Here is a 27,601-nt window from a genome sequence, read left to right as displayed (position 1 = left end):
AAGAATATATTCTTAAATTATATATAGAATATTTTACATTTCTGAATATCTTGTCTATAGCAGGAAAATACAAGAAACAAATTTAATCCCTATTCGCAAACAAAAAAGAAGAAGAAAGAAATATATCACAAAAGCCATACAGAGATAAACTATGTACTACTATAATGCTAAATAATACTCATTGTATTTCTTTCTGATGTGAGTTATGAGAGAATTACGCAATCCTGTTCCAATCAAGAATTTAGAAGTAAGAAGGAGAATCGTAGAAAGGTGTATTTTTCGTTTCGCTGGTTGAAATTGAAATGGGTCCCCTATTGTCAGGAGCCTTTTTTTTTTTCAAATAGCTTTTATAGAACGATTTTGAATCCTTCGTATATGTATGTGTTTCGTTTTTCGGGGAGGGAGTATCGATTTGAGAAAGACGAGAGAAAGAGAGATCGCATGCCTACTTTTAAAGATCTGTGCTTGCAACAGAAGCACGAAACGAAGGAGGAGAGACAGCTTTACTATTTCCGGTTCTTCTCTTCTCACTTTCTGCTATTCTGTTCGTGCATGCTTTTATTCAACAGCAAGACAAAACAGAGATGATACACACACATAAAGGAAAAGAAACAAATCTGTATTTCTGAATCGGTTAATGTAGGCAGCGGCACTGACGATAATGTTGCTCGTGTTATACCTACATCTCTTTGAAGAACGTTTGCATACAAGCTGTAATAATAATTGCATGTCATATACATGTATGTTATTAAGATAATGTAACAGAGATTTGTGTGCTGGGCATATTGACTTATTATGTAATTGTAAGAAAATAATACAGTTTTTTGTAACAATAATAATGTCACGATAATAATATGATGTCACGAAATGATAAGTTACCGAAAAACTCAGAATTAATTATTGTTTGCGTCGAAATATATAATTTTAGAATATATGTTCTTTTTACTTATTTTTAGCTACAATCCATCTAAATTGACGCTAGTTATTTTCCTTTGTTTCATTATACAAAATTCCAAAGTAAGTATATACAGGGTAGTTCAAAAGTGCGGAAACATCCAAGTAAAAGGCAGAATTTCAAAAGAATTGCAAAGGTAACACTGTAAGTTGGTAGTACAGTTGAGGAAAACTTTAAGACATGTGATGTATATGGCCGCCATCTTGAAATTCGCCATTTTGAATTCACTTTCATTTTCTTAAATGGAAATTATATGTGTAATATCTTATTCTCATCTGAAATTTTCTAAAAAATTCAATGCTATGTTTGGTTTTGCTTTATCACTTACCATAACGAAGTTATGGCTGTTCTTTAGTTTTCACAATGTTAGTCGCATACCACATATTTCTCCCCATTAGAGGATATGTTCGATGTGTTGTCCATTCCGCTGAATTGTCAGTCATTATCTTTTCATTCATCCAAAATCTTGGTCAAGGTGTTTTTAGGTATGCTTGCACGTGCGTTTGTTAAGGGTTCCTTTAGGTTGTCAAGATTTCGAATTTTCAATGAATAAACAATAAACTTGAGATGTCTCTAAAGATAAAAATATAGGGGCTGAGGTCAGGGGAACGTGGTGGCCACTCCACAGTACCACGCCTACCAATTCATGAGATGGGAAACTGCACATCCAAATATTCACGAACACAATTTACATAATGCTGAGTTACACCATTGTGTTGGTAGAAGACACTTCAGATAAGTAAGATGGCAAGATATCTTGTTCCAACACTCGACGAGACTCAATTGCTGTTTAAGTACCGTTGATTAAAATAACAACACGGGTCCCCCACACACCACACCATACTATTACTCTTTCAGGAATGGAAGCAAATGTCTCACACCAATATATCGCCAATGGTAACAGTCGTATTCAACACAAATTTGAGCATTTACGCGATGTATTATAAAGTACATTGGGTAGTGATATTGTTTATTTACCTTCATTACTTTGTAAGGCTTCAGAGTTCGATTCCAAAAGTGCAGGTGAAAGTTTGGAATTTTGAAATTTGGAATTCTTTTCCCGAATGAAAGGGTAACTAATGTTGTACCGTTTAAAAGTATATTTTCTTTCCTACTTGTTAGTTTTTAAATGACGCGAATGTCTTCATTATTAACGGATATACAGTATATATCCATCTCCAAAATATTACTCTTTTCTCCTGAGACCTCCTGTATATATACTGTCCCCTGACAATAGGGGACCCATTTCAATTTCAACCAGCGAAACGAAAAATACACCTTTCTACGATTCTCCTTCTTATTTCTAAATTCTTGATTGGAACAGGATTGCGTAATTCTCTCATAACTCACATCAGAAAGAAATACAATAAGTATTATTTAGCATTATAGTAGTACATAGTTTGTCTCTGTATGGCTTTTGTGATATATTTCTTTCTTCTTCTTTTTTGTTTGCGAATAGGGATTGAATTTGTTTCTTGTATTTTCCTGCTATAGACAAGATATTCAGAAATGTAAAGTGTTCTATATATAATTTAAGAATATATTCTTGCAAGTAAAAGCAATGAGAAAAATACTAACAGAAAGAAAAATAGATTTAGAGATATTAAATAACAAAGAATTTGCACTTACTGCTAACATCACAAGCTTATCTTGAAGCCTCTTCCCTAATAGTGAATTGTTGGGCACCTTCATGAAATTAAGAATACTAAGAAATATGTTTATAATGTAGTAATTTTCGAATATGCCAGTGAGCGAACTGGAAAAAATATTTCCCTCCAACGCAATCGTTCTCTAACTGGATGCTTTATGACGTCACAGTTTGTTGCTCTTCTTCGTAGTAAACCATACGGAGAGGGGAAGAAGCAGGCTGGAAGCGACAGATTGATAAAAGACAGCTTACAGCAGACATGAACATCTATAATGTAGTAGAATTTTTTCAGATATATTAGCCATATATTATTGACTGTAAATGTAAAAATTTGACTAAAAAGTAAAAAACAATCTATTGTGTGTGTGTGTGTGTGTGTGTATGTGTGTATGTGTGTGTGTGTGTGTATGTGTATGTGTACAATAGACTTTTTTACTACTACCCTAAAATGTGGCTGGTACCGAATTGATTCCGAAACGGACGAGTTGATTTCCATCTGATGAGTGCGTATATACCCTTAGCGTACGAGTTGATTCCCATACCGTGCGATTCCGATTTCGCATACCGTACCGATTCACGTGTGCCAATCACATCTTTCCTGCTTGTGAAGTTGTAGTTAAGCAAACTATCCTAAATAATTCCAACTTTCAACTTTTGAATAACTCACTTGACAGATGCAAGTTGCAATATAAATTTGAGAAATTTTATACAGTGAACAAACTACAGAAAAAGAAGAAAATAACTTTTGACTCACCATTTCCGCTACTTGGAAGATGCTGGAGTACGTATATGAACTTCATTTGCATCACTAAGCACACCACTAAAATATTTTCAATCACTGAACTCAGTCATTCACTAAACACAGTAAGGGAACATAATTACTAGCAAAGATGCCGCGGGCAACCTATTAAAAAACGCTCATTTTTATTATTACTCTCATAATTCTCGTGCTAAGTTGCAACTGTCAAGCATAAGTAATGAAATTATGTACATGGGAGAAACTTGTAGCAGATTTTTTCGAAGATATTCATAACGGGTAATGGTAGACTCTTAGTTTAATCATTTGTTCTTCTATATAGTTCTGTTTGTCCCGCATTTTGTGGGAGGGGGAGTGGTCTTCTTCTCGCTTCTCATTTTAACAGAAGTTTCAGTCTGAGTTCCTATCAGGTGGAAAATGTTTGGATGGGGAGAGTAAAATTGAGTGTTCAGTTTAGAGTGAAATGCTTCGCAACAGTTAGTAGTACGTTCAGAACTACTATTAAAGTCGGCCCACATTAAGGGTGGGAAGTCGTTGTTTGCGAGAATACAGGTCTCAAGTAAATAATCAAAAAAATCATCCACTTTTTCATGTGTAGGTTTGCAGAAGACTGTAGCAGTCTTCAATTTGATCTGGTGGGAGAAGATGCAGTCCAAACAAGGTTTTGAGAAGTGCTCCTAGTTCAGAGTCTTTTGATTTAGTATCATTTGACAGTCCCAAGGATTGAATTTTTCTCCACCATAACTGACCGAGATGAAATCTGCATTCCTTTATAGTCGTTTGGGGCCAAACGTAAGCAATTGCTTACGGTCTCAAAGTCAACGTATATAATGTCTGGATTGGCGATATTTTTAATTAAGCACAAAATTTGTAACCATCTATCACCAACAGTTGCTTGCCCCTTCATAGGTTTAAATTTCAGCGCTGGTCGTAAACTTCTCGAAGTCGGAAGGCCCAGAAACAATCAGATCCATGACTCATCAGAGCCACTAACTTGGACACAATTATAATGATCCAGATTGACCCATGACCCGAAGTGACACAGATAGACCTATCACCCGGAGACGACGAGACATTGCCGTACACATGGGGAGAATGTGTGACTCTGCTAATATAATTCTCACAAAAAAGATTCTCTCTGTTGTTTCTCTCGAGGGAACATTTTGGTGGGGTAACCAAACATGGTGAAATTGGTGCTCCGTGGCGTCCTGACAGTGGGGAATAAAAGAATTGTGCACTTAAGTACTTTCTAGGAAGACCAACTTTATCTTAAACATGAATTTTTTGTCAATTACCTGGAGTACATATTGTATACGCATTCTCAATTGCTACTTGCAATAGTATAGTGGTACAGATAGCAGACAACGTCAGATCAGAGGTCTATCCACTTACAAACTAAAATGTGTTAAAAGTAATTCATTCTAGATTCGTTTATAGATCACAGCGTTAGTTTCCTTTCGTTGTGTTTTCAATTAAAAGCACAGTATAGAGTGAACAGTAAATATTCTCAAATTCTTAAATACTGAAGCAACTGGCAGCACAAACTTTCATACAAAATTAGACTTTGTCTGTACAGAAGGTATTTCTGTTCGATAATGTTTGATTTGTAGTATTGCATCATGTACAAAAGAATGGCCAAAAGTTCTAGTACAAACTGCGGATACACCTTTGACATTGTGTTCAACAACACCGAATGACAAGGATACTTTGATAGAATAATTTGTTGATTACAAACCAGAATATCATCGCTTATGTCATCAAGTAAAGGTAGAGGGGTGATGGGAGTACTCTCCTAGTCTATTAGTTCCATGTAGGTAGTAGCATTTAGATTGATTTTTAATCAAAGCAGCGTACTTGCACACTGCTCGAAGTCTTCTTTCTTATACTTGCCTCTTCATCAGCAACACTAGCAAGCAACAGGTTCTCAGGATGACAAAAATGAGTTATATAAGAGGACGGAGAGAATTATGATCTGGTCCTCAGGAAGAGGTTTTTGATACAGTTATACCATGAGGTAATAATTCTTTGCACCATTTTGACAGTATGGATGAGAGCGGATATAGAACCATATAGGAGCATAGAAATTTAGTATGGATCGTACTAAACATTTCACTTTCTCTGAAGGAAATTCGTCTGAACTACACAATCGAAGTAGCCGATTAGCTTTAGTTAGACATCGTGCATGGCTTAAGGCACTTGCCTGTGTAGTTTTCAAGTATTGCAGAATACTAGGATTTGAATTTTGCGCCTCTTCCTCAATTAATACGCCTATCCTTACTAAGTACAACTAATCAGAACTTTGACCTTTCGTTAATGGTTCAGGAACATCAATTACAGAGACTGAAATAGGTTGAAACATAGTAATGGGCTTGGTCTGAGGATCAAATAACAGCAGTTTTTTTTTAATACGTCCTTCATGTGTCGCTGGACCAGTTGTTCTTCCATCAAGCACACAAATCATTCTACCAAAGTATCTGTGCTATTCGGTCGATGTTGAACGGAATGTCAAAGATGTATCCGCTGTTTGTACTAGAGCCTTTGGTCATTCTTCTCGACATGGTGCAATACTACAAACCAAACATTCTCGAACAGAAAAATACCTTTTGTGCAGACCAGGCATGTAGCCAAGGGGGGTCCGGGCGGTCAGGACACCCCCTTCGAGACCACAAATGAAAAAAATAAGGAAGGATGAAACAAAATGAAATGAGAAAAAGAAGGATCAACGTTAAAAATAAACTACAGGAAGCTTTTAGTTAATCTTTTTTTATGAGGAGATTTGTATTATTTGCAATACATGCTGGCGAGGTAAGCGAGATATCCTGGAAGAGTCAGGGAATTTGAAATTTCTAGAAAAGTTACGGAATTCTCAGAATTTCTGCTACTACGTAGTCAGGGAGATTTCAAGCTTTCGAAAGCAATAGTGCTTTTCGTCATCACATCCTTGCAGTATCAAACATGTTATTTCAAAAACAATTTTCTACTGTTCCTTTAATCTGTCATTTGGAACAGTCAGTAGTTGACGGAATAATAAAAACAAAAGTTTATGTGCATAGAAAGTTCTGTTAACATTTGATTCAACAGAGAAAAGAACGCAGATATTGAAAAATATTTTACAAGACATTATTGAGTATGTACTTTTTATAATAGTGGATAGTACGTACTTTTTTTTATAATAATTGAGGTCATAATAAAGGAAAATTGTTATATTTGAATAAACAGACGAAGGGCGTAAATATTGTATAATCTTTTTCAATGTTGTTTTCTTAATATTTTACTCGAGATTTCTTCGTAGTTTGTTAATAAAATTCTTATCTACATATCCACATTTTATTGTCCCAACAAGGCAATATATGTTGATTGTAAAGTAGTTTAGATTGATCGAGCTCCTGGGCCTTTAGAATTTCATGTCACCCTTCTTCTCCCCCCCCCCCCCGTTGCGAAATCTTGGCTAAACGAACCAATATATGTTCCAGTAAAATAATTTAGAATGATCGAGCCCCTCGTGCGATGACCATAGTATTTCATTTCACGGACCCCCCCTTCACGAAATTCTGGCTACGTGCCTGTGCAGACAAAGTATAATTTTGTATGAGAGTTTGGGCTGCCTGTTGCTTTAGCATGTAAAAATTTGAGAATATTTACTGTTCACTCTACACTGTGATTGTAATTAAAAATACAACAAAAGCAAGCTAACGTTGTGATCTACAAACGAATCTGGAATGAATTACTTTTAACACATTAAAGTTTGTAAGTGGATAGACCTCTGATCTGACGTTGTCTGCTATCTGTACCACTATACTATTGCACGAGCAGTTTAGAATGCGTATACAATATGTACTCTATATCTGGCTGTAATTGACATAAAATCCATCCGTTAAAAATAAAGTTGCCCCCCCTAGACAGTACTTAAATGCACAATTCTTTTATTCCCCACTGTCAGGACGTCACGGAGCACCAATATCCCATGTTTGGTTTCCGCACCAAAATGTTACCCAAATTCAACCCACCCTAATTATACAGAGTGGCCTAAAAGTAGGTATACAGATCTGCATCGATCAAGTATGACATTTCAATTGATTAAGTTAATGAATTTATTTGCTTTGATTTTTTCTGAGCTTAAAGTATAAGTGAAAAGAAATTAAGAACAAATAATGAAGAAACTATAATGAAGAAACTGAGTTAACTTGTATGGATAAAAAAATAAGTAAATGATATAAAATGCCATGAGCCGATCACTACGGGATTGTATACCTACTTTTGGGCCACGCTGTATATATCATGAAGAACGTGAATCAAAATGCCAATTCTATGTCAATACTTAAACGCTTATGGTTATGAAATCTTGTGCAGAATGTTTCGTTTGTCACGTTTACAAACTCACACCGTTGGCTTGACAGACTTCTAGGTAGCTGTTTACACGAGACTAGGCTATGTATAGTTATCAGTGACTTAGGCAACCCTCAGAGCTCTGCTACGTTTTAGGTTGCCTATCGTTCAGAAGTTTCAAATATTTTTGCCACAAACTTTATGCTTCCAGTGCAAGGAACGGACAGTCTACTAGTTACAAAAACAAGTTATTCCTTCAAGCCTTCGACTTGCCTGCAAATTACCTGCCCGCTAGCGACATCTCTTGGCGTCAGGTATGAGGCCAACGCAGCTAGCGCCTCACTGACAACTGAGACATCTTGCGTTTATAATAAGGATTAAGAATGTAAAAACATTTTCACCTAGATGTTTATGCAAACCTTAAAGTTTGAATGTTAGCGTTACTTACAGATTGATATGTTTCTGAATAATTAGGATTGTATTTGTCTTTACTTTTATAATACTGATACTTGTCAATGTTATAAAATTCCACGAACTTTCATCTTAAACTTAACAATAGCAAAACACGGAAAGTATTACAAAATGTTGGATCATTGTCACTTAACCTAACTTTTGAAAGTAGATCTAAAAGTTGATTCATGAAGCAATTAAATGAACACTTTCACCTTCATTTGAACATAGATGAAAAGTTATTTTACTGTCAGATCGGTGAATAAGAAATAGTTTAAATAAAAATAAATCTGAATGTTTCAAAGTAATTCCCTTAATTACCTCCGTTTTGCATGTCAAAATTTGAAAAAGAAAAATGAAAGCTCGTGTTTGGCGTGATTTAGAGAAAAATGTGCTCAGAATTGGCGTGATAACTCCAATGAGTAATAATGGGAAAAGCCTTAAAAGAAACTACCTTCCAAACTTGTATTGGCATGCAAACTCTTTTCCAAGTTACAGGGTGTTCCTTCTTTTAATGATGTTCTTGTTAATGACTCATTGTCATCGCCATAAATATTCTTCCAGTAGTGGCAAGTTGCTACATGTGTACTAAGATGTTCCCATGCTCTTAACGGTAGCCTCTTACCCTTGACAAAAATTAGTCTTCTCAATCTAAGCAGAACCAAAGTCCTTGTCCTTCCTTAAATTATAGATATCTTCTTAAAGAGCCTTGCTGCTGGTAAAGGACGTAAATACATACATACACACAGAGATGTAATTGGCATACACGAGTCTATACAGAGTATAGTCACCCAAATTTTTTATAGTCCAGTGTATGCTGACCTTAACTTTGCGAAAGAACGAGCGTATATGGGAGAGGTTAAACGCTATATTTTTGTACCATAAAAAAAGTCCAGAATGAGTGAGGGAGTGAGTAACTGACACACATCCAGGGCAGAATAGCGCATAACTATTTGTGATGTAAAGTACCGCTAAGGAAAGAGTTTTGGAAATTCAGCGTAGAAGCGAAAAATAGGAGTGGCGATTATTATATTAAAATGTCCATATCTCGGAATCTCTGGAGGCTAATGACTTGAAATTTGGAATTTAGACTTCTCATTTAAAATTAATTAGAAACGTGTTTGAGTGATTGTTGTTTTTTAATATTTCTCCTAGAATGAAAGAAAAGAGAGAATGAGGATGAAAAGAGTAAGTATTACCATTATTATAATATGTCCATATCTCGGTATCTGTTAAGGTTAGAGCCATGAAATTCATTAATAGGACTCCTCATTTAAGACATTTAGACACGTGTATCAGTCTTTTTTCTTATATTTGACCAAGGAGGAGAGAAACAGATTGAGAAGGAAAAAGTGGCGATGATTAGAATTATTATAACTATAGTCCATTACTCTGACAATAATATATGTGTGCAAAAATTATAGAATATATTTTCTAGGAATATCCTCCCACAATTTCATTCCACCAATTCTTCCATCAACATTCACTTGCCTTAATTACCCGTCTCCCTTAACCCTAAAGAACATAATCGTGGGACGTTAAATTGATAATTTTCATTTCATTTTTCAAGCTTCTCTGTTTTCTTCTTGATTAAATTAGATTTTTTGTAAGAAAAAATTATACATTAGGCAAGTTTTCGTTTTTCTCCTTTTGCTTAAGAGGGACGATAGGAGAAAAAAGGAATGGCGATCATAGAAAAATCAAATTCGAGATTTTAACGATTTACACCTTTCGTGTCCCCTACATGCCGAAAAATTGCTTTTAGAATGTCCGTCTGTCTGTTCTTTCGTCATAATGTATATATTTGTCTAGAAGTGATATTGTTTAACGTATCCCAAACAAATTTAAAACGTTAGGTTCATATAAGATTTCCCAAGAGAATCTTTCGCATTTTCTTCGTATCCCAAAAATAATGGTAGTTTACTCAAGCATGTAAATAAAAGAAATTGTGATTATCTCAAAAACGGTTCTAATAATTTTGTTTATGTTTCATACATGAATATTTCATTAACAACCCTAAACTGTATATAAGCCATTTTTCTGGGAAAAGTGCATAGGTCCTCTTGTGGATGAGTTACTTTTGGGAGATTTTGTCAAAAAGGCGATTTTGTTGATATTTCATAAATAAATATTTAATACAAATATAAATTAATAATCTGACAATGTGGCAACTCATTTTTCCTGAAAAAAATCCATAATTGGTAGTATATTGGGGATGAGTTTCTTCAAGACGATTTTCTCAAAAATGACTGAAGCCATTTTGTTCATATTTCATAAATTATACAATATTATTAGAGTTTAACGAAAACGAAATGTCTAAAGACGAGACATATATCAATCGAAATATTTCATTGAACTGAAGAAAATAATATGCACGAGTGAAAAATTAATTTCGTTTTTTCGGAGAAAATGAAGAAAATTGATTAATTATTAAATCTAAAAATTATGATGCCGTATGAGAACCATTTCACTTATTGAAGTGAAACTGATAGTGAATTCTATTCTCATTGAGGTCTTCATTATGATACTAGGAAGACAACTCAACAATATGATTATTAAGATATAGCCTAAAATTATCATAAAATTAGAAATTATAATTTCTGTTAAACTGAAGCATTATCCAAATATTAAGGATAGGCTATACAGTAGATAGATCACACAAGACAACATACTCGAGAGTAAATTCTAATGTGTAGGTTTCGAGAAAAGAGAAAAAGTAACTTTTGTGGCGCTAAGAGATGTCATTCGTTTCTAATAATAATTAAGAAATTGTTTTACTAAAAGAAATTGTTATATAATTCTGTTTGTGTACCGTATATGTAAATGTTAACTATCAAATTCTTGTGTTTTTCTAATGATAACATATATACTATTTACGCATATACTACGAGTATTTGTAAACGTTTCACTATAATATGACCTAACTTTCTTTTTCTGAAAAGGTAATAAGGAATAATTAACTCTTGGGAGTGAGTTTTCCAGGGTAATTTTCTCAAAACGAATCAGACAATTTTGGTTATACTTTACAAATAAGTATTTCAATAATAACTCGCATAAAGATGCCTAATAGAATGTTTATTATATCTATACACACGTTTTATTTCTCTTTTTCTATTTTTAACATGGATCTACCCTTGTTAATAGGAATATTAACTATAACGGAAATTTTTGAGAGTCCCGTTCGATTCTGCTACAGATAGATTTTACTTTATTTAATTAATATTCCTTTAAACATGAATTTATTTTATCCTAATTTCACTTGAGTCTAAACTTGATTTTATTTGCAGAGTGTATACCTGTATCGGATCAATTTTGTCATTTAAAGTAGATTCTTAGTTGCGGTATCTTTAACTCGATCTATTTACCAAATTTGAATTATTACCAAGTACTCGTGTGTTTCATATATATATTTTTTCTGAACACATTAATATCGGAGCCCATTACTGTAAAATGAAGATGTAATGTAATTAGTATTGTGATAATCGCTTGCTGTTGTAAATGATATTCTTCCACTTTGTGAATAGGGACAACTACAGCGAATGATTAATCGCCTGTCATGCGAACAGCAGAAGTTCATAGACCCTGTGGGAGAAAGGATTACAAGAAACCACACAGCAACTAAGGTCGTATACACACTTATCGATCAGCCGGATATACAGACCGATTAAATGCATAAAGAGAATTTTGTAATCTTTTCTATCTAGAGTTCTGTAATACATTAATACGTACTTACCGAACTACAAAATATTCAAAACAATTTCCCAAAGCTTCAACTCTTTTCAATTCTATAAACTGTTGGCATATCAGTTACCTATGACTAACAGACCAAAAAGTATTGAAGGACCTGTGAATAAGGTATACAATTACATTTATCTCTCATAATGTTAATAATTTGAGCCTATGCTCATCTTAGCTGAATTATTTGGTTTGTATATATATTTGTCTTATATAAATACACACCATTAACTTAGTTGGATAGAGTTTAATCTCTCTTTCAGCTGCGAGGCTATATGAGACGTGGACCTGCAGTTTAACGTGAGATCCGAACCACATGAGCTCCCACCAGGTGTCGAATCCGGGTCTTCCACGTTAAAGACACGCACGTTAACCCAGGGTTGTAAACGCTCACTTCTGAAGCAAGCTTAGCTCAGCTCAAACTCAAAGAGTAAAAAGTGAGTTAACTCAATCTCAAACTCACGGTTTCTAAAAGGAGCGCTCTCAGCTCACGCTAAATTTTTATTTGAGCTAGCTCAACTGGACGCTCACCATAAGGAAAATTACAAATAAAAGTGTCCAATGATTTAATAATTAAAAATATTTATAATAGTGGATATTGAGAACTACCCAGCATACAAATCCAAAAGCAATACGTACAGTTAACCTCCTTTATTTTGTTGATTCATTCCCATTTCAAATACATATTTGCAATGATATTCTCAAGGTCGCGGAAGGGTTATTGAGAGAGGAATGAAGAGTCTATTATATTTGTACCTTGTGCATATGGTGAGATCGTGGAAAGAATGCCGCTCTCTTTAATCGTACTGCGTGGTGCTTAATATAATGTATATTGAAAAGCTAAATTTCCGTACATTTTATCTCATATTTGTAAAATCTCCCTTTTCCCTTTTTAAAAAATATTTCCTAAAAGTCCCTGCGCCGCGGGAAAGTTTCTTGAAACTAGCATCTCTTGTGATTATAGCACTGACACCAATTGATCTTCAAGTCCATTTCAATTGTAAAAGAGGTGTTTTACAGCAAATATTTGTCTTTTTGGTGTATTTTGTTTGTGTCTCAGTTTGTACAATATCTATTTGAAGCTATTTTTAAAATTTTCATCATAACATTTTCTCTAATAAATATTCACGTTTAAAGCATAAAATTCATTTTCCAGTTTGACGCCCTCTTCACCTGGTGCCTCTCGCAGGATTCAAGATCCGGCCCTGTTGTAACCCGATCTTTCTATTTATTGTTTATACATTACAACTTTCTGAAAGCACCAAGATATCTCCACCCATGCAGCACTGTACTCTAGTGGACAAATAGTGAACCTCCTCATTAAAAGCGTGTATTTTGGAGCGCTTCCCCTCCTCGCCCAAAAGAATCCATCGTTTCGGAGGCGGGGAAACTGTTTATATATATGTCTAGGACATTACCAAAATATGTTTCTTCTTTTCAACCATGTAGTCAAAATTCAAATCTTTTTTGCTTCTTCATTTTCCATGTGTGTATTATACGCTTCAGAATTTTAATAAAAGAATTGGACACAATACAATACCATAATATTCGAAATCATTATAAGATTCTGCCCAAGGCGCCCATGTTGTGGTTTCCAAGGGGGGCAAGTATAAACGATATTTCAAATATAGTTTCAAATTTTGCTGTAACTAATGTAAAAATTCTATTGGGTTTTCGATATTCCCAAGTAAAATTTCCTATAGGGCGAGCGCCCCACCTTACCCCCCCTGATAAGCGCCCTTGATTCTGCCATCATTTAGCTGCAAACTCAAACCCTTAATGGTACTCAGCTAAGCTCTTTACTATCATTATTAGAAATACCACAAAGCATATCAGAAATAAGTTAATAAAATTATATATGTTATTTAAAATCTCAATATGACAATATATATTCATTTTTGAAATCTGTGATACGGAGATTATTTTCGAAACAGAAAGTTTACAGCTTACAACAATGCTTTCATTTTTCTTCGTTTCCTTAAACGTGAAGTTTCTATTACAAACAAATGAAATCTTTCAGTTTTACGTTCCACATTTATGCCGGTTAGGCTAAAGGAGACGGTAATAATGAGTAATGAATGAAATGGTGGAATGAAGCAAGTGGGAGGAAACGAGAGAATCCCGAGGAGAGAATCCCACGCACACGGTGTTTGTCCACCACAAGGTTCACTTGGCGGAGGCTGGGATCGAACCCGGGACCCCAAGCACCAGAGGTGAGCGCTCTACCACTGAGCCACCGCGGCCTCCATTATTATAAACAAGCCAAGGTATTTCTTCTCTCTTTTGATCACACAGAATTATCATGTTTCTGCACAAACGTGACACAAACACATCAATTTCTTGATAAATGCTATCTAAACGAGATTCCAAAATGTACTCCTGTTGCCTTGAGGAGCTATTCTTCCTGACCGTATGTTACATGTTTAATGACACTATTAGAATATCAAGTCTCTTCTCAGAGATTGGACAAGAATAAACTTACATATGGCCGATTACAATATTCTGCGAAAATAATAATCTGAATTGAGCGTAGCTTTTGCTCAAACTCACCTATATTTCGAATTAAACTCAACTCAACGCTCACATTTTCAAAAGGAGTTAGCTCATGACAAAACTCACGAAAAACGAGTGCGCTCTAGTGAGCTAGCTCAAATGAGCGCGCTCATTTACAACCCTGCGTTAACCATATAACCACAAAGAAGCTCAATATTGGCTTTGAATGTAGGGAAGAAAATGTAGACTATATAGGTTTTTTAAAAATGCGTATCCTAAGCAAGAGAGAAAGTTCAAATTTTATGTCAATAATAGAGTATGCTAAAGCCTCCAAAATTAGGTAAATGAAACTTGGTATACAAACTCCTTAAATATAAGTTGACACATGCTCAAGCGTTTATAATTATAACATGATTCAAGTACTCGTACGTATCGTAAGCGATAAGGAGGTTTAATTTTTATCGAAATAACATTATTAATAATAACGTCTGCACCATTTTAAATGAATTTAAGAACATATTAGACTAATGGGAATGAACTGTCTGCCCCATGTGCCTCATTTTCAAAGGACAAAAAAGAAAAATTGAACTAAAATTAAAACTATAATACCTCGTTAACCAAAACTGTAGCAATCACACATTTTTGCTATTGTTCAGTAAATTATTGGATTCCGTGGCAAAAAATGTCTTTGAGTTTGGAATGTGAAGACATTCCTAATTGCACAATGTATTATGCAATCATCAGGGAAGGTCTTCCCTCCCTAAATTGGTCGATATGCCGGAAAAACAGGTAGGCAGTGGAAAAAAAAATCCTGGAATATATGGTGGGTGAGAACGACTCATGGAGATCTTTACAATTCTTTGCGTGACATGTGAGCGAGCAGTGCTGTCCAACATGAGAACATGTCTATTTATGCTGGGTGCTTGCGAACAAGTTTGTGGTGCATCCATCAATGATCAACAGCACTTCTCTCAATACTTTTTTCTGGATTGGGAGTTTGAAATCGGGACTATATACACAAAACAAATTCAGTTTTGTTGACCTGACACCAATGTTATGAAAGACGGTGGTACTACTAATGTGGACGTTGAACCATGACTGAAACTTAAACTATTAATCTTCTGTAGCTGGTGATTGCCTTTCACCACCATGCAAGATCAACTCTCGCAGTATTTGGAGTTCCCCCCTTGACTATAGCTTTCGGTAAAAGGGTGAAGGACAGTAAGGCTAACACGTTGTTGGCTATTTTGCTACTTCTAGATGATGAAGAAATGAAATGTATAAAAGCGAGTTGCAGTTTTAGTTATTTGTTAGCTGAACTATCACCAATACTAGATAGTAGATACATTTAACAACTAAAATTCTTCTGGATTTGTATATCTTTGTGTTGTATTTAGATGTTGCTGGGCTGTCTGATTGGCCGCAAGCTATAAGGGTGGTAAACTAAGCACATTTTGATCGCTTCCTCAAAGAAACTAAGTGAAGCATCTTAAATCATGCAATAACTTATGTATAACTAGATAATGTATATTTGTGTATGTATAATAATTCTGTATACGACACTATAACTGGGCATTAAGCCTGTTGTGTTGTCCTTATGAAATAAATAAATAAATAAATAATTTTTTTAAAAAATGAACAAGTTTTCAAATTTCACTGGTTTTAGTACTTCCAAGTAATTTAAATCTTCTACCAGAATTGAAAGATGGAAACTGTTCCCTTATGGTTTCTTATTTTATATTCATATCTACTACAATATGCACATTATTTATCCCTTGTTTTCACCGTCGTCCAGTTTAAGTATTTTATTATGCCTATAGTTGTTACATGCAATCGTATCCTTATCCAGTCCAATTCATCGTCGGAGGTGAACTTGGATGGCGATGTTATTCTAACTAGGTTTAATGAAGTCATGTATGGATTTGCAAAAGTCTTTCAAAGCTACACAGATTCACATTTACATTCGGTAAGTTGTTGTTGTTGGATTAGAGTTTAGTATTCTTCCAGCACCGAGGTTATATAGTATGCAGACCTACACTTTATGATGGAATGCGAACCACCGTTAAAGGTTTAAATTTCAATTATCTCCCATCGGGGATTGAATCCGAGATCCAGTGCACCAAAACCTCTCATGTTAGCCACTAGATTAGAATGGAGGGTTACATTCGGAAAGTAGGTGCAAGTATTTCAGTTAATATACAGTTAATTTAGTTTTTGTGGTTAAGTTTATCGATTTATTAAATTTCTTGCTGTGTTTGTTGTTGTGTGTTGAGGGGCAGGCGTCATTGCCTTATTTTCAGTCATTGCACCATATCAGAGCTCTGTGTTGTTGGGTCTCATTTTATTCCCCCTATAGCAAGAACCGAATTCGCATACTAACTGGAAACTCTTGTATCTGGATCACTTTGTCTGTTTGACTAGAAACTTTATTGGTCTACTGAAAGGAAAAAATGAATCTATCCTTGCATTTAGTAATAGAATAAATGGGTCTAGTAAGACTCAAACGTCATTGGATGAAACTAAACAAGGAACGTAGGAACAGACATCATTACATTTATTCCGCTCTTTTGTTTCTCTGTGTTGTCCAAACTGATAGAAGATGTCGTAAGGTTTCACCTCATAAATTGATTGGCTTAATTTTTTGCGCATCCCTCTTAGATAACGTGTTCGCCAATGGTTTAATACATCAGACATCTAACAACCCAAGAATTTAGAGCCAGACAAGACGATGAGTGCATATTTTTCCGGAATCAAACCCAAAACCTCTCATCCAAAGCGAGTATGTTATTCTACCAAACTCATTAATTGCATATCAATCATAATTGCATTCCTCAAGTTAAAAAAATGTATATATTTAGTAATTGTTAATCTTTTTTTTTAAAACATCACCCCATGTAAAGAATATGGGGTGAAATAAATCTTAGAATGTCATTGTGATTGGAACGAGTGGCCGGTGTCAAATATAAAAATAGAAAGGGAGAAAATAAAACAATTGACTAGTTTTCGATATGTTGTTAGTATTTTATTGCTAACATGAAGTTCGAACGTAAAATAAAAGCAAGGATAGGAATGGTGAAAGAAGATTTAAGAGGAAAAAAATAAATTTCGTGGGTACTTGAAGAGAGTTGTGAAAAAGACCCATAAAATGCTTCGTGTGGAATATTGTACTGTATGGTTCAGAAACACGGACATTTCACAAAAGCGATGAAAAACCTAGAAACCTTCGAAATGTGTGTGTGGAGCAGAATGGAGAAAATTAGCTACGTCGAGCAGAAAGCAAATAAGAAGATGTTAGAAACAGTGGTAGAGAAAAGAACAATTTTAGATGTAATTGAAAATAGGAAGAAAAAATGGTTGAGGCATTAACTGAGAAGGAATGAGAGACGTGCTTGAAGGCACGGTAGCAGGAAAGAGAGAGAGGAGACGAAGGAACTTATAACTGATGATCGGTATCAAAACAGAAAAATCGTACGTGAAAACAAAAAGCTTGCTGAAACTGTGGTGAATGGAAGTTTCTCAGTTGCGGCAAGTGACCTGCCAATAATGGCAGAATACTTATAATGAGGATGATGAATAATTCTTGTTTCGTAACAAAATGATAATATTTCAAAATATCGTTTTCCATTTTCTCTTTTTAATACATCCATTCTCAGTACAAAAAGTGTGTAAGACATTATCAGGAAACTATCGTTAAAAAAAAAGGTACTATCCAAAACAAGTCTCTTGCTGCTATAAATTCAATGTGTTAGTGTAAAATTTATAGGTACAGTCATCTCCTTCGATGTTTGCAGCGACATAAATTGTAAATAAAGTAATTCCTGACTTAATAATGTGTAAATTGATCATTTTATAGTATATTACACTTTGATTTTAGGAGAAGATATGACCATATAATACTAGGTCAGTCAAATTTCATAAATAAAAAACTTGGAACATCTGACTGCAGCCATATATTGCATTTATGGAAAAGATAGAGTGAACTTAGGAAGTCGGTGAATTGGTACAACGTGTTGCGGGAGATTCGAGCAACGAAAATCGATTACCGTCCGTACCCGGCTCTGAGTATGCGTGCCTGCTTGCTTTGCTGTAAAGTTCGTGGTTCATGACAGATTTCTCAGCTTGAAAATATGACGCTTTAACCCCTCTTACAACACAACCCTCCTCGATAAGCGGGTTTTCGCGATGTGCATGAGAGAGGAAGAGAGAGAAAAAACAAGAGACATTTTTTATATATATCATTTGAAGAGAAATTATGTTCTAGGGCTGTTGTGTTCATTTGATCACGCCATGCTATGTTTCATGAACTTTGTGACGTGCGTTCCTTGATTATATATATTAGATGCGAGGATTGTTAATGTGTAGTTTGAGATAACTTTTTTATGTAAATTTACGATGTAGATTAGGAACCTTTTTTTTTTTTTTTTTTTTTTTACGGAAAAGAAAGTTCATACTCTAATTATATCCCGATTCTATGCAAAGTGGACCATTTATCTAGAAACGCCATCGAAAATTTCAACCAATACTGTAGATTGAAAAAACGCTGACACTTTTGAACGATGCAAATATCGACAGGATGCAAGAGTGAGAGTTTGCAACTGTTTTAACAATTATCATTATGAATGCAAAATGATGATTGTCTTTTATTGTCTAATAAAGAGAATATATTGTTTATGTGAACTATGATAAATATATATTCTGAATAATCTGAAGTACGTACTTTTTCATGAGTTAATATTAAGAAATATAAATGAACTACATGAATTTGTTTTGCAACCTGAAAATAAACGTAACTTTGTTATTCCAACACAAAATTAGAATTGTTGCTAATTTAGCTTTTTTAAATTCTATTAACAAAATGATAAGTTTACTTGCTTTTATAGAGAGATTATGGTATTGCATGCTGCAGTCACTGCTAAAGATTTATTATCAGGATTAAAAAAAAAAGTTTACATAAAATTGAAATTATGTTTCTTTTTTCTTATCTTGTCTTTCTTTTTTAATATTGATGTCATAAAACAAATGAAGGTTTTGTGTATGCAAACTATAAATTATTGAAAGGAACTGTGAAAATGTTTTTTTTTTTTTAAAAAAAATAAGTACTTTATACAAAGAATGAATTACTTTGAATAGACTTCGATGTCGTACACAAATAATATCATAACTTGAAAAGTATAACTAGAGAAACATCCTTGACTAAGAAACCTCATTTTGTAATTTTCGATACACGAAAATATATAAATTATCAAAAGATTCGAACATCTACTAAATTATTTGTACCTCTCGATATATTTTTCCTCTCATATACCTCTCTAATGATCACTAATTTATTAATCATTTCAGTTTCGTTGTTTCTTTATATCTTCTATCAATCGAACTCGTTGTAGTGTACCATACTAATATCGACATATTATTATTATTTTAAAGAGAGTTATAAATATGATACAAATTACAATAAGTATGTAATCTGAGCTCCTAACTTTTAGCACACAGTGACACTCATTTTTATTATTCTTTATTTTTTAATGAGTCAAGGCTTCCATCAATGGCTTCTGTGAAAAATAAAGAAGCACTAGCATTAAATTGTATTCTAGCAGTGTTTTATTTTTTTTTTTAAGATTTTGTCTTCTATCTCGTTTTATTATTATTATTATTATTATTATTATTATTATTATTATTATTATTATTATTATTATTATTATTATTATTGCCAAGCTATTGACTTCTGGATTGCTCGAAGTGAAGGAAGAGCATGAACATGCCCTCACTTTGTGCCATGGCGTGGGAGGTGTTAACATCTCTCATTCTATTCTGTTTCACTATCTACTTTTAATTATTTTATATGTAATACACTTTATGGTATTTATTCCGAAATTGGTCGTCCACCTAGTTTTTGGCAAAAAGTGTAATAATTGGTTCCTTTCTGTACCAAAGTTAAATATTTAATTCGCATTGTATTGACGAGCGAGCGTTAGCGAGTGAAAGTGGGTTAGAACCTCGCAGGGCATGTTGTTTTCTGTCTTTATTACAACTAAATGAGAAGGGGAATCTATGTGTTCTTGAACTTTGCCGCCATCTTGGTTATGTTACCGTTATATTGAAAAATATTTCTCCACTTTTCTTTACAGTTATTTGCTTACCGCATTTTCTACAATTTATTTTTAGATTTATTAAGCCATGACTTTCACTTACTTTTAATAGATTTTCCTAATTATCATCAGCCATGTTTACAAAACAAATGCTCATTATATTCCCATAATCTTACCATGAAGTAAACTTGCGTCAAGTAGTTCCCTCCGTTTGCCAAATAGTACCATGTTTAGATAAGAAAATAAACACAACGTTCGCTCTCCTGAAACATTATCAAGCACACGAACAAGAAAATTATTAATTTCTTCCCAGTAAATTTTCAAAATTTTGCTAGAAACGGACGACCAACTTTGGAACTTAACTCCATTTTATTAATTATTATACGTTTAATACACTTATTTCTTACCTGGGGCATTAAAGCGCTGAAGAAGAAGATGCCCTGCAACTTCTTAAAATGTTGTAATCTGGTTCCTCACCTCTTGGAGGTAGCTTGATAAGGAAAACATTTAGCGTCATGATATCACTTCTTCAAGGAAACAAAAACTGCAGCAATATTCTATCCCAATTTATCTGTCCCACTTCGAACACTGAAGCAGTCCTACCTCAATAAAGAATTCGACTATGCTCAAATTCAAAGCAGAATGTGATACAAATCTCTCTTCATGTAAGACAATGGTTTGAGTTATTAAGATTAGGCAAATATTAATGTAATTATTAACTCAGTATATAAGAGAGCAAATTCATTTATATTGAATTAATTACATTTCAGGGCTGCAGGCCAATCGAAAAGCAACTACAGGGAAATAGAAAAGAAAGTATTGGACCAAATTCTTGGACAGGGTCGTTATGAAGTTACAATACGACCTTCAGGATTCAATGGAACAGGTATGTGCATAAAGAAATAAGTAATATTTAAAAATATGTTTAAGGAATTTTGGTAGAAAAGATTCCCTAATTAAATCTATTCTTTGCAATAATTATGTACGAACTCATGTACGGCTCTGAAAAAATGCAATGTTGTCAATTCAATAATACAAGGTGAGGGAAAAGTCTTTTAACACCATTTTATTTTGAAACCTGAGAGGGGTAATAGAAGGGGATTCGCAACTTATAGGGTAATTGGTGGCCATGGTCGTCATCTTGAATACAAAATCGAAGTGGTGGCCATTCCGTTTATTGCACAACTGCAGTCACTGTATGCACTCCGACTGTTCGCGCAGGAAAATGTCCGGTGAGATATGGTCACACACGTACTAAATATGTTCCTACGGGTGCTCTACATCACGAAGTTTCTCAGCATATATGAGTATAATCTGTTTCAGATAGAACTCAAGGAGTAGGAGGTCAGACCAGGTGATATGGGCGGCCATTCCACAGGACAATGGCCACCAATCCACTTTCCTGGGATCTATCCGTTGTACATCTAGCCGTTGACACACACTAGCATCATAATGGGAAGGGCCCTATCGTGTTAAAAGCAATAAGGAAAGTTGCCTGATGATCTTGCAGAAGCCGCCGCAGGAACTGTTACGCCGTTAAGGTAGTGTCGATGAAAAATAGACTACTGATGCGGATGTCATCCGATATGCCATATCACACCGTTACCGTTACAGGATTGGGTTCCATACTCTGATTAAACCACTTCGAATTACTCTCAGACTAGCACAGACGACTGACTTCCCCATCCAAACAGAAATAGTCCTCATTGCTCAACAGTATGCCATACATATATAAACGAAGAGCTAAGTTCGTGTTGGTTAGCAGTCCGCATACAGAACTTTACCAACCAATCTTGGTCATCTTCATTTAGTTTATGTTACATGTGCAGCTTATGAGGATGCCAATAATTTGTACGCAATATCCAGACAATGGAGGGCTGGTTGATACCACTTTCCAGTGAGGGACAAATACTATGTTTGGACTCTTCGCAAACATGCTAAAACCGTCTTTCTCGTATCCTCATTGGTGGCAGTCTTGTCTTCTACTACGTGTGACAGTTTCTCGGAAATTGGCGGTCACGCACGCAACCATGCTGTGCGATACTGGATGTCTGTGTGGCTGCTGTCTGTTGTAGTCCTCTGCAATGTCACTGGAACTGCATTTCTAAGATATTATGAAGATTTTTTTGGTTCCATTTCTGTGGTATCTTAGAGCCCCTGCAGCAATAAGAGATTCTGTCAGAACAATGAGACTCTTCAAAATTTTAGTGTTCATAATGTGCAAACCATAATGAAGTAAACAATTACAGCTTTGAATTCCTGGGCTCACGCCAGTGTTACTTGATATGCGACACATCCCACTTCTCATTTGAAATTTCGATTTTGTATTCCAGATGCAGCCATAGTTGCCATGTACCCAATAAGTTGCGGCCCCCTATATACTCATTTCCCATTAAGAGATTTCTCATTTTTCTCTCATTTTTCAAATCAAAGGGTGTCCAAAGACTGTTGAGTCCTCTGTAGTAGTATTTTATTCACACCGTTTGGACACTGAGTTATATGAGCAACATTTTGTAGAGGCACTTTAGGTGTTATCTGTGTTAAGTGAGATAAGGAAAGAAACGTAGAATTATCCTACTCAAGGGCTTGACAAAAGCGTAGAATTTGACAATTACTAAGGAATAACACTTCATAAGTTCAGTGTCACCATTGTGAAAAGAAAGCCATTGTCCCCTATCGAAACTTCATTTTTGTGAATGATTCTCTTATTCCTAATCATGAAAGTTTTCTGCGTTTTTCTTTCTCGCAGAGGAATTTGATTAAAGGAAATTATTCAGTCATACTAATTGTTTGGGCTACCGTGTGCCTACGAAGTTCCTAGTAGATCTTGTTGTGGGTGTAATGTTTGCTCTTTTTTCCATCGCACCAGGCTTCAGACAGTTTTCCAATCTACATACTATATTACCAACTTTAATTATCGAGAAGATACACCTTTGAAAAATGTATAAGATTTTTGCTAATTCAGAATCATCGTCCAAAATTCAGGAGCAGGTTTCCTAATATAGTTTTAATCTGAATAAAATTCAAAGTTCGATGTATAACAGTCATATTTATATTTCCAAATTAAATTGTTATTGTTAGAAAAATGAAGATGGATGGTTCAGTGACAGACTCAATTTCTTACTGTATTCGTACGTTTTATCGGAGCAGTTTCGTTTCTTGCCACTTGATCACTCAACTAATTATTCACTTGTATGTTCTCGATTTTCTGCGTGCAGGGTTTTGCGGCTTTATATGTAATACGATAGTATTTTAACGCAAGTTAGAGTAGTGTTTCTAATTAAGTAGCTTAATATTTCTGTGTAGCTCCTTTATCGAGACGAATTCTTGAATTTTATTATCGGATCTTGTGTGTAAGTTCTATCATACAGTACTCTCTCTTCGCAGAAGTTCAAAACTGAAAGTATCATATAGGAATAAGTAAGTTAATTAATAAGTTTGTTGTTTATTGAAGTTTCACGATCCTTGTTAGCAATAAAGCTAAATGAAGCGAGAATTTACAGTGTAAGGGGAATCCGAGCTACCCAATACGTTCAGATTTTAATATTCTTCCACCAGGAATCGAACCCGATACTACGTGAACTAAAAGTGCACACACTAAACCAGCAGAGATGGAGGGAATTAATAAGTTTAGCATCAAAATCTAACTTATAAACTGGTATTACATATTATCATACGGTGTTTTCTGCATAGGTAATTTAAGCACACACAATTTCCATATGATAGTGGATCATGGACGCCCGCAGGATTTTTTCCAAGGTGGGGCAAGACACACACTCTCTCTCTCACACACACACAAATATATATATATATATATATATATATATATATATATATATATATATATATATATATAGATATAGATATAGATAGATAGATAGATAGATAGATAGATAGATAGATAGATAGATAGATAGATAGATAGATAGATAGATAGATAGATAGATAGATAGATAGATATAGATATAGATATATATGGGGTCGGTCGTCATTTAGCGAGATATCGACACTCAGGAGATCTCGACACTTTTAAGGTCTGGCAAAGCTAGTGGTCATATATAGAAACATTCAGTATTTGGAAGGTGAGTGTCGGTTCTCAAAAAAGTTGTATATGTAGAGAAATTAATTTTGCCTGCTGCAACGGAAGCAGAAGCCTCTAAAATAGTAAGTAAAGCTTTATTTAAGAAAATATATCCATGTTATAAGTTTCAGTAAGTCAAAAATAAGGTATAGCGGTAATATATGTTGATGAAAGGAGGCAAGGGATCGGTATTATGATAGAGTATACGGTACCCTCTGTATGCATATGTGTCAGGTTGACACACATTGCTTGTTACAATGACAACTCGTGCCAGCTTTTGTTAATCAATACATTTAGGGAATAAATCGATAGTGATTGTAGAGAGATTTCGACATGTAGTTCCTTTGTCATAAGGAAAGTCATCAGACAAACGGACTATCGTCTGGTTCATCTTGGTGTATACATCATAGGTTTAGGTTATATAACAAACAGGCTTTCTCAGCCTCTGGTCATTTAGTCCGGTATAAGCCTAATGGTAAAGGACTTTTGGTTTTAGATGAGCACAGTGCACATGTCAAAGATCCTGATATATTGAAGAAAGCCCCTAATGCTGGTATAGAAATGTTGTCTCTCATTAAACAATACTGGTATTCAAAATGTTAATCCTTAATACATTCTCACGCAGTTTGAAAAACAATTTCAGCTTATGGGAACTTTGTTCGTAGGAACCCTGACAAAATGTGAAAGAAGACTATGAGAAAGTCAGTTTCAGTTGGAAGAAATCAGCCTCTGTTGGATTCTTCCCATATGGATTCCAAAAATGATTGTGTTATATTATGATTTTCGATTATTGATTACTATGGGTAGCAAATACTGAAAACAGTATGTTAGAAAACAGGTGTAAAACAAAGTTCGTTTTTAACGAGCTTTCATTGTTTCAGTGTTCCTCTTGTATTTCAACTCAGGTTCTTGTGAATCGCAACAAAGTTTACAAATAAGCCATATATAGATAATAGCAACTTTACATCTTGTACTTCATTGCGTTTTATGTTTCTTGTACCCCAAAGATGTGAAGGATTTCATTGTTTATGTAGTGTTGACATTTTCCATAGTAATGTTAAGTGTCGATTTTTCCCGCAAGATTTCTAAAACCTACCAATCCACAGCAATCCGTTTATGTGTTCTTGTACTTTGAAATACTACATTTCAGAGGAAGGTTTTGTGTTTCCGAGCTAGGGCAAGGATTACTGTCAAGCATTATCGCTTTTGCGGAATAAAATTATCGTAAGGTTCAGAGTAGTATCAACTTGTCAAAATGTCCCTAAATGGCCATATATTCCTCTCTCTCTCTCTCTCTCTCTCTCTCTCTCTCTCTCTCTCTCTCTCTCTCTCAGAATCACCTTAAGAGACGTGTGCACATAATTCTTCATGTCAAACTGATCAATTATTTTAGTATATAGTATAACTTTATTATTTTAGCACATAGTGTAACTTCACGCCTGCAAAAGAAACAACAAAGAGTGAAATTATCTTTTCAATTCAACTGACGGATACTATCATTCAAGATACTTTGCCATTGCATTCATCAGGCTGAATATAATCATTACTGAAAAAATATAAAACATCGCACGGAGGAGAGAGGTAGGTAAAAATCTTGGGGATTGGTTCGACTAAATTTTGTTATTCCTAATCATTTATTTGAATATTGATTTTAAAAGCAAACTTTCGTCGCCAGAAGAGCCTATAAAAGTTAAAATCTTTCGAAAATCCAGGGAGGGGCAATTGCCCCCTCTTGCCCCTCTGTGGGCGCCCATGTAGGGTATTCTGTATGAAAGTTCACCATATAATAGGTTGAATGGCTCTCTGTTCTTAACTTAGAAATACAGAAAGCTTGAATTATCACAGAATACTTCAGAAAATAATAACCATATTTCTCAATTTAAGGCTTAATATTTCTAGATTTTCGTCCAAAATTAGAAACTGGTCTTGTTATAACATCTATGAGTCTTTGTCCATGTTCTGGCTGTAAACTTCATCTTACTGGCTTTTCTACATATTTTAGGCTGCCAATGACTTGTGTAAGGTGCAAGTATTAGGTGAAAGAAACTTTGACTCTTGTAAAATTATCATTCCAAAATACACTTACTCTTCGAATGTTCAAGAATTAAAATCTGTTCACGGGAGTTACTTTCTTGGAAACAAAAACAAGAATTATGATTACTGAAACATCGATCCTATAGTAAAAATCAACACATTTCCTTCACTAGATATGTTCTTTATTGTATCTTCTTTAAGCATCCTCGGCGACTTTCATATATTGAATCGCAATTGGCGGCAATAACCCCCAGAATTCACTATTGTAGATTTATCTTTTGTGTTCAGATCTTGGTACGCGTTTCGCAGATTTTCTGGGTATAACAGTTCTTTACAAGCTTCTATAATGATCTTATTGAGCAATTTGTCAACAGAAATTTTCTTTAGAGACATAGAAAGGATTACCATGACCAGATATATAGTTTCAAGGTTCTAGTGTACGTAAATAGAAGGAAGATTATGGAATATCTTCGATACCGAAAGTGCTTATATATATATTACTGGAGCTTGCCTTGACATTACTAGTTATATGTGTATGAAATGAACTAATAAACTCTATTTTCTTTTAAGAATATTAAAAAATGGCACTTTTAAATTTTGACGATAAAAATTGGAGGTAAAATATAGACTGACAAAAATACTTTCCCTGATCATTTTATCGTGTTTTTTTCAGAACAAATTGATCAGCAAATTGGGAAACACTTAAAAGTCCACCGTTATAAATTCAATCGATCAATCCATTCATCAATAAGAGTATAATGTTCTATCAAACGATATGATTTTTTTCAGGAAATAAACTGTTTTTATATTATTAGAATATAACTGAATGCTATGAATATCTTAACGCTGAATTCTTATCTACAGAAATTAAGAAGCTTGTATCTGAAAATCATGTTAATGGGCTCTTCAAAAAAAAAAAAAAAAAAAAAAAAAAAAACGTTTCCTTATCTTGATCCGATTTTTGTTAAGAAAACATTAGGAGGTATCTAACATGCTTTCGGAAATCGATAATATATGGATAAAAATATTTTGTTCA

At 34.5% G+C, this 27,601-nt stretch overlaps 1 protein-coding gene across 1 annotated transcript in view; it reads left to right on the top strand.

Moving 5' to 3' along the window:
* Positions 1-27,601, top strand: part of LOC145668325 (glutamate-gated chloride channel-like) — a 185,025-nt gene that overhangs the window by 116,278 nt on the left and 41,146 nt on the right. The window contains exon 3 of the mRNA XM_081736062.1: positions 21,221-21,336. Within this exon, the coding sequence (XP_081592188.1) occupies positions 21,221-21,336 (116 nt within the window). The remainder of the gene's footprint in view (positions 1-21,220; positions 21,337-27,601) is intronic.

Source organism: Thermobia domestica, chromosome 13 (genome assembly GCF_964235325.1).
Source record: "Thermobia domestica chromosome 13, izTheDome1.hap1.1, whole genome shotgun sequence".
Lineage (NCBI taxonomy): Eukaryota > Metazoa > Arthropoda > Insecta > Zygentoma > Lepismatidae > Thermobia > Thermobia domestica.
The sequence above is the reverse complement of the archived record's forward strand: the minus strand, read 5'-3'. Positions and strand labels throughout refer to the sequence as shown.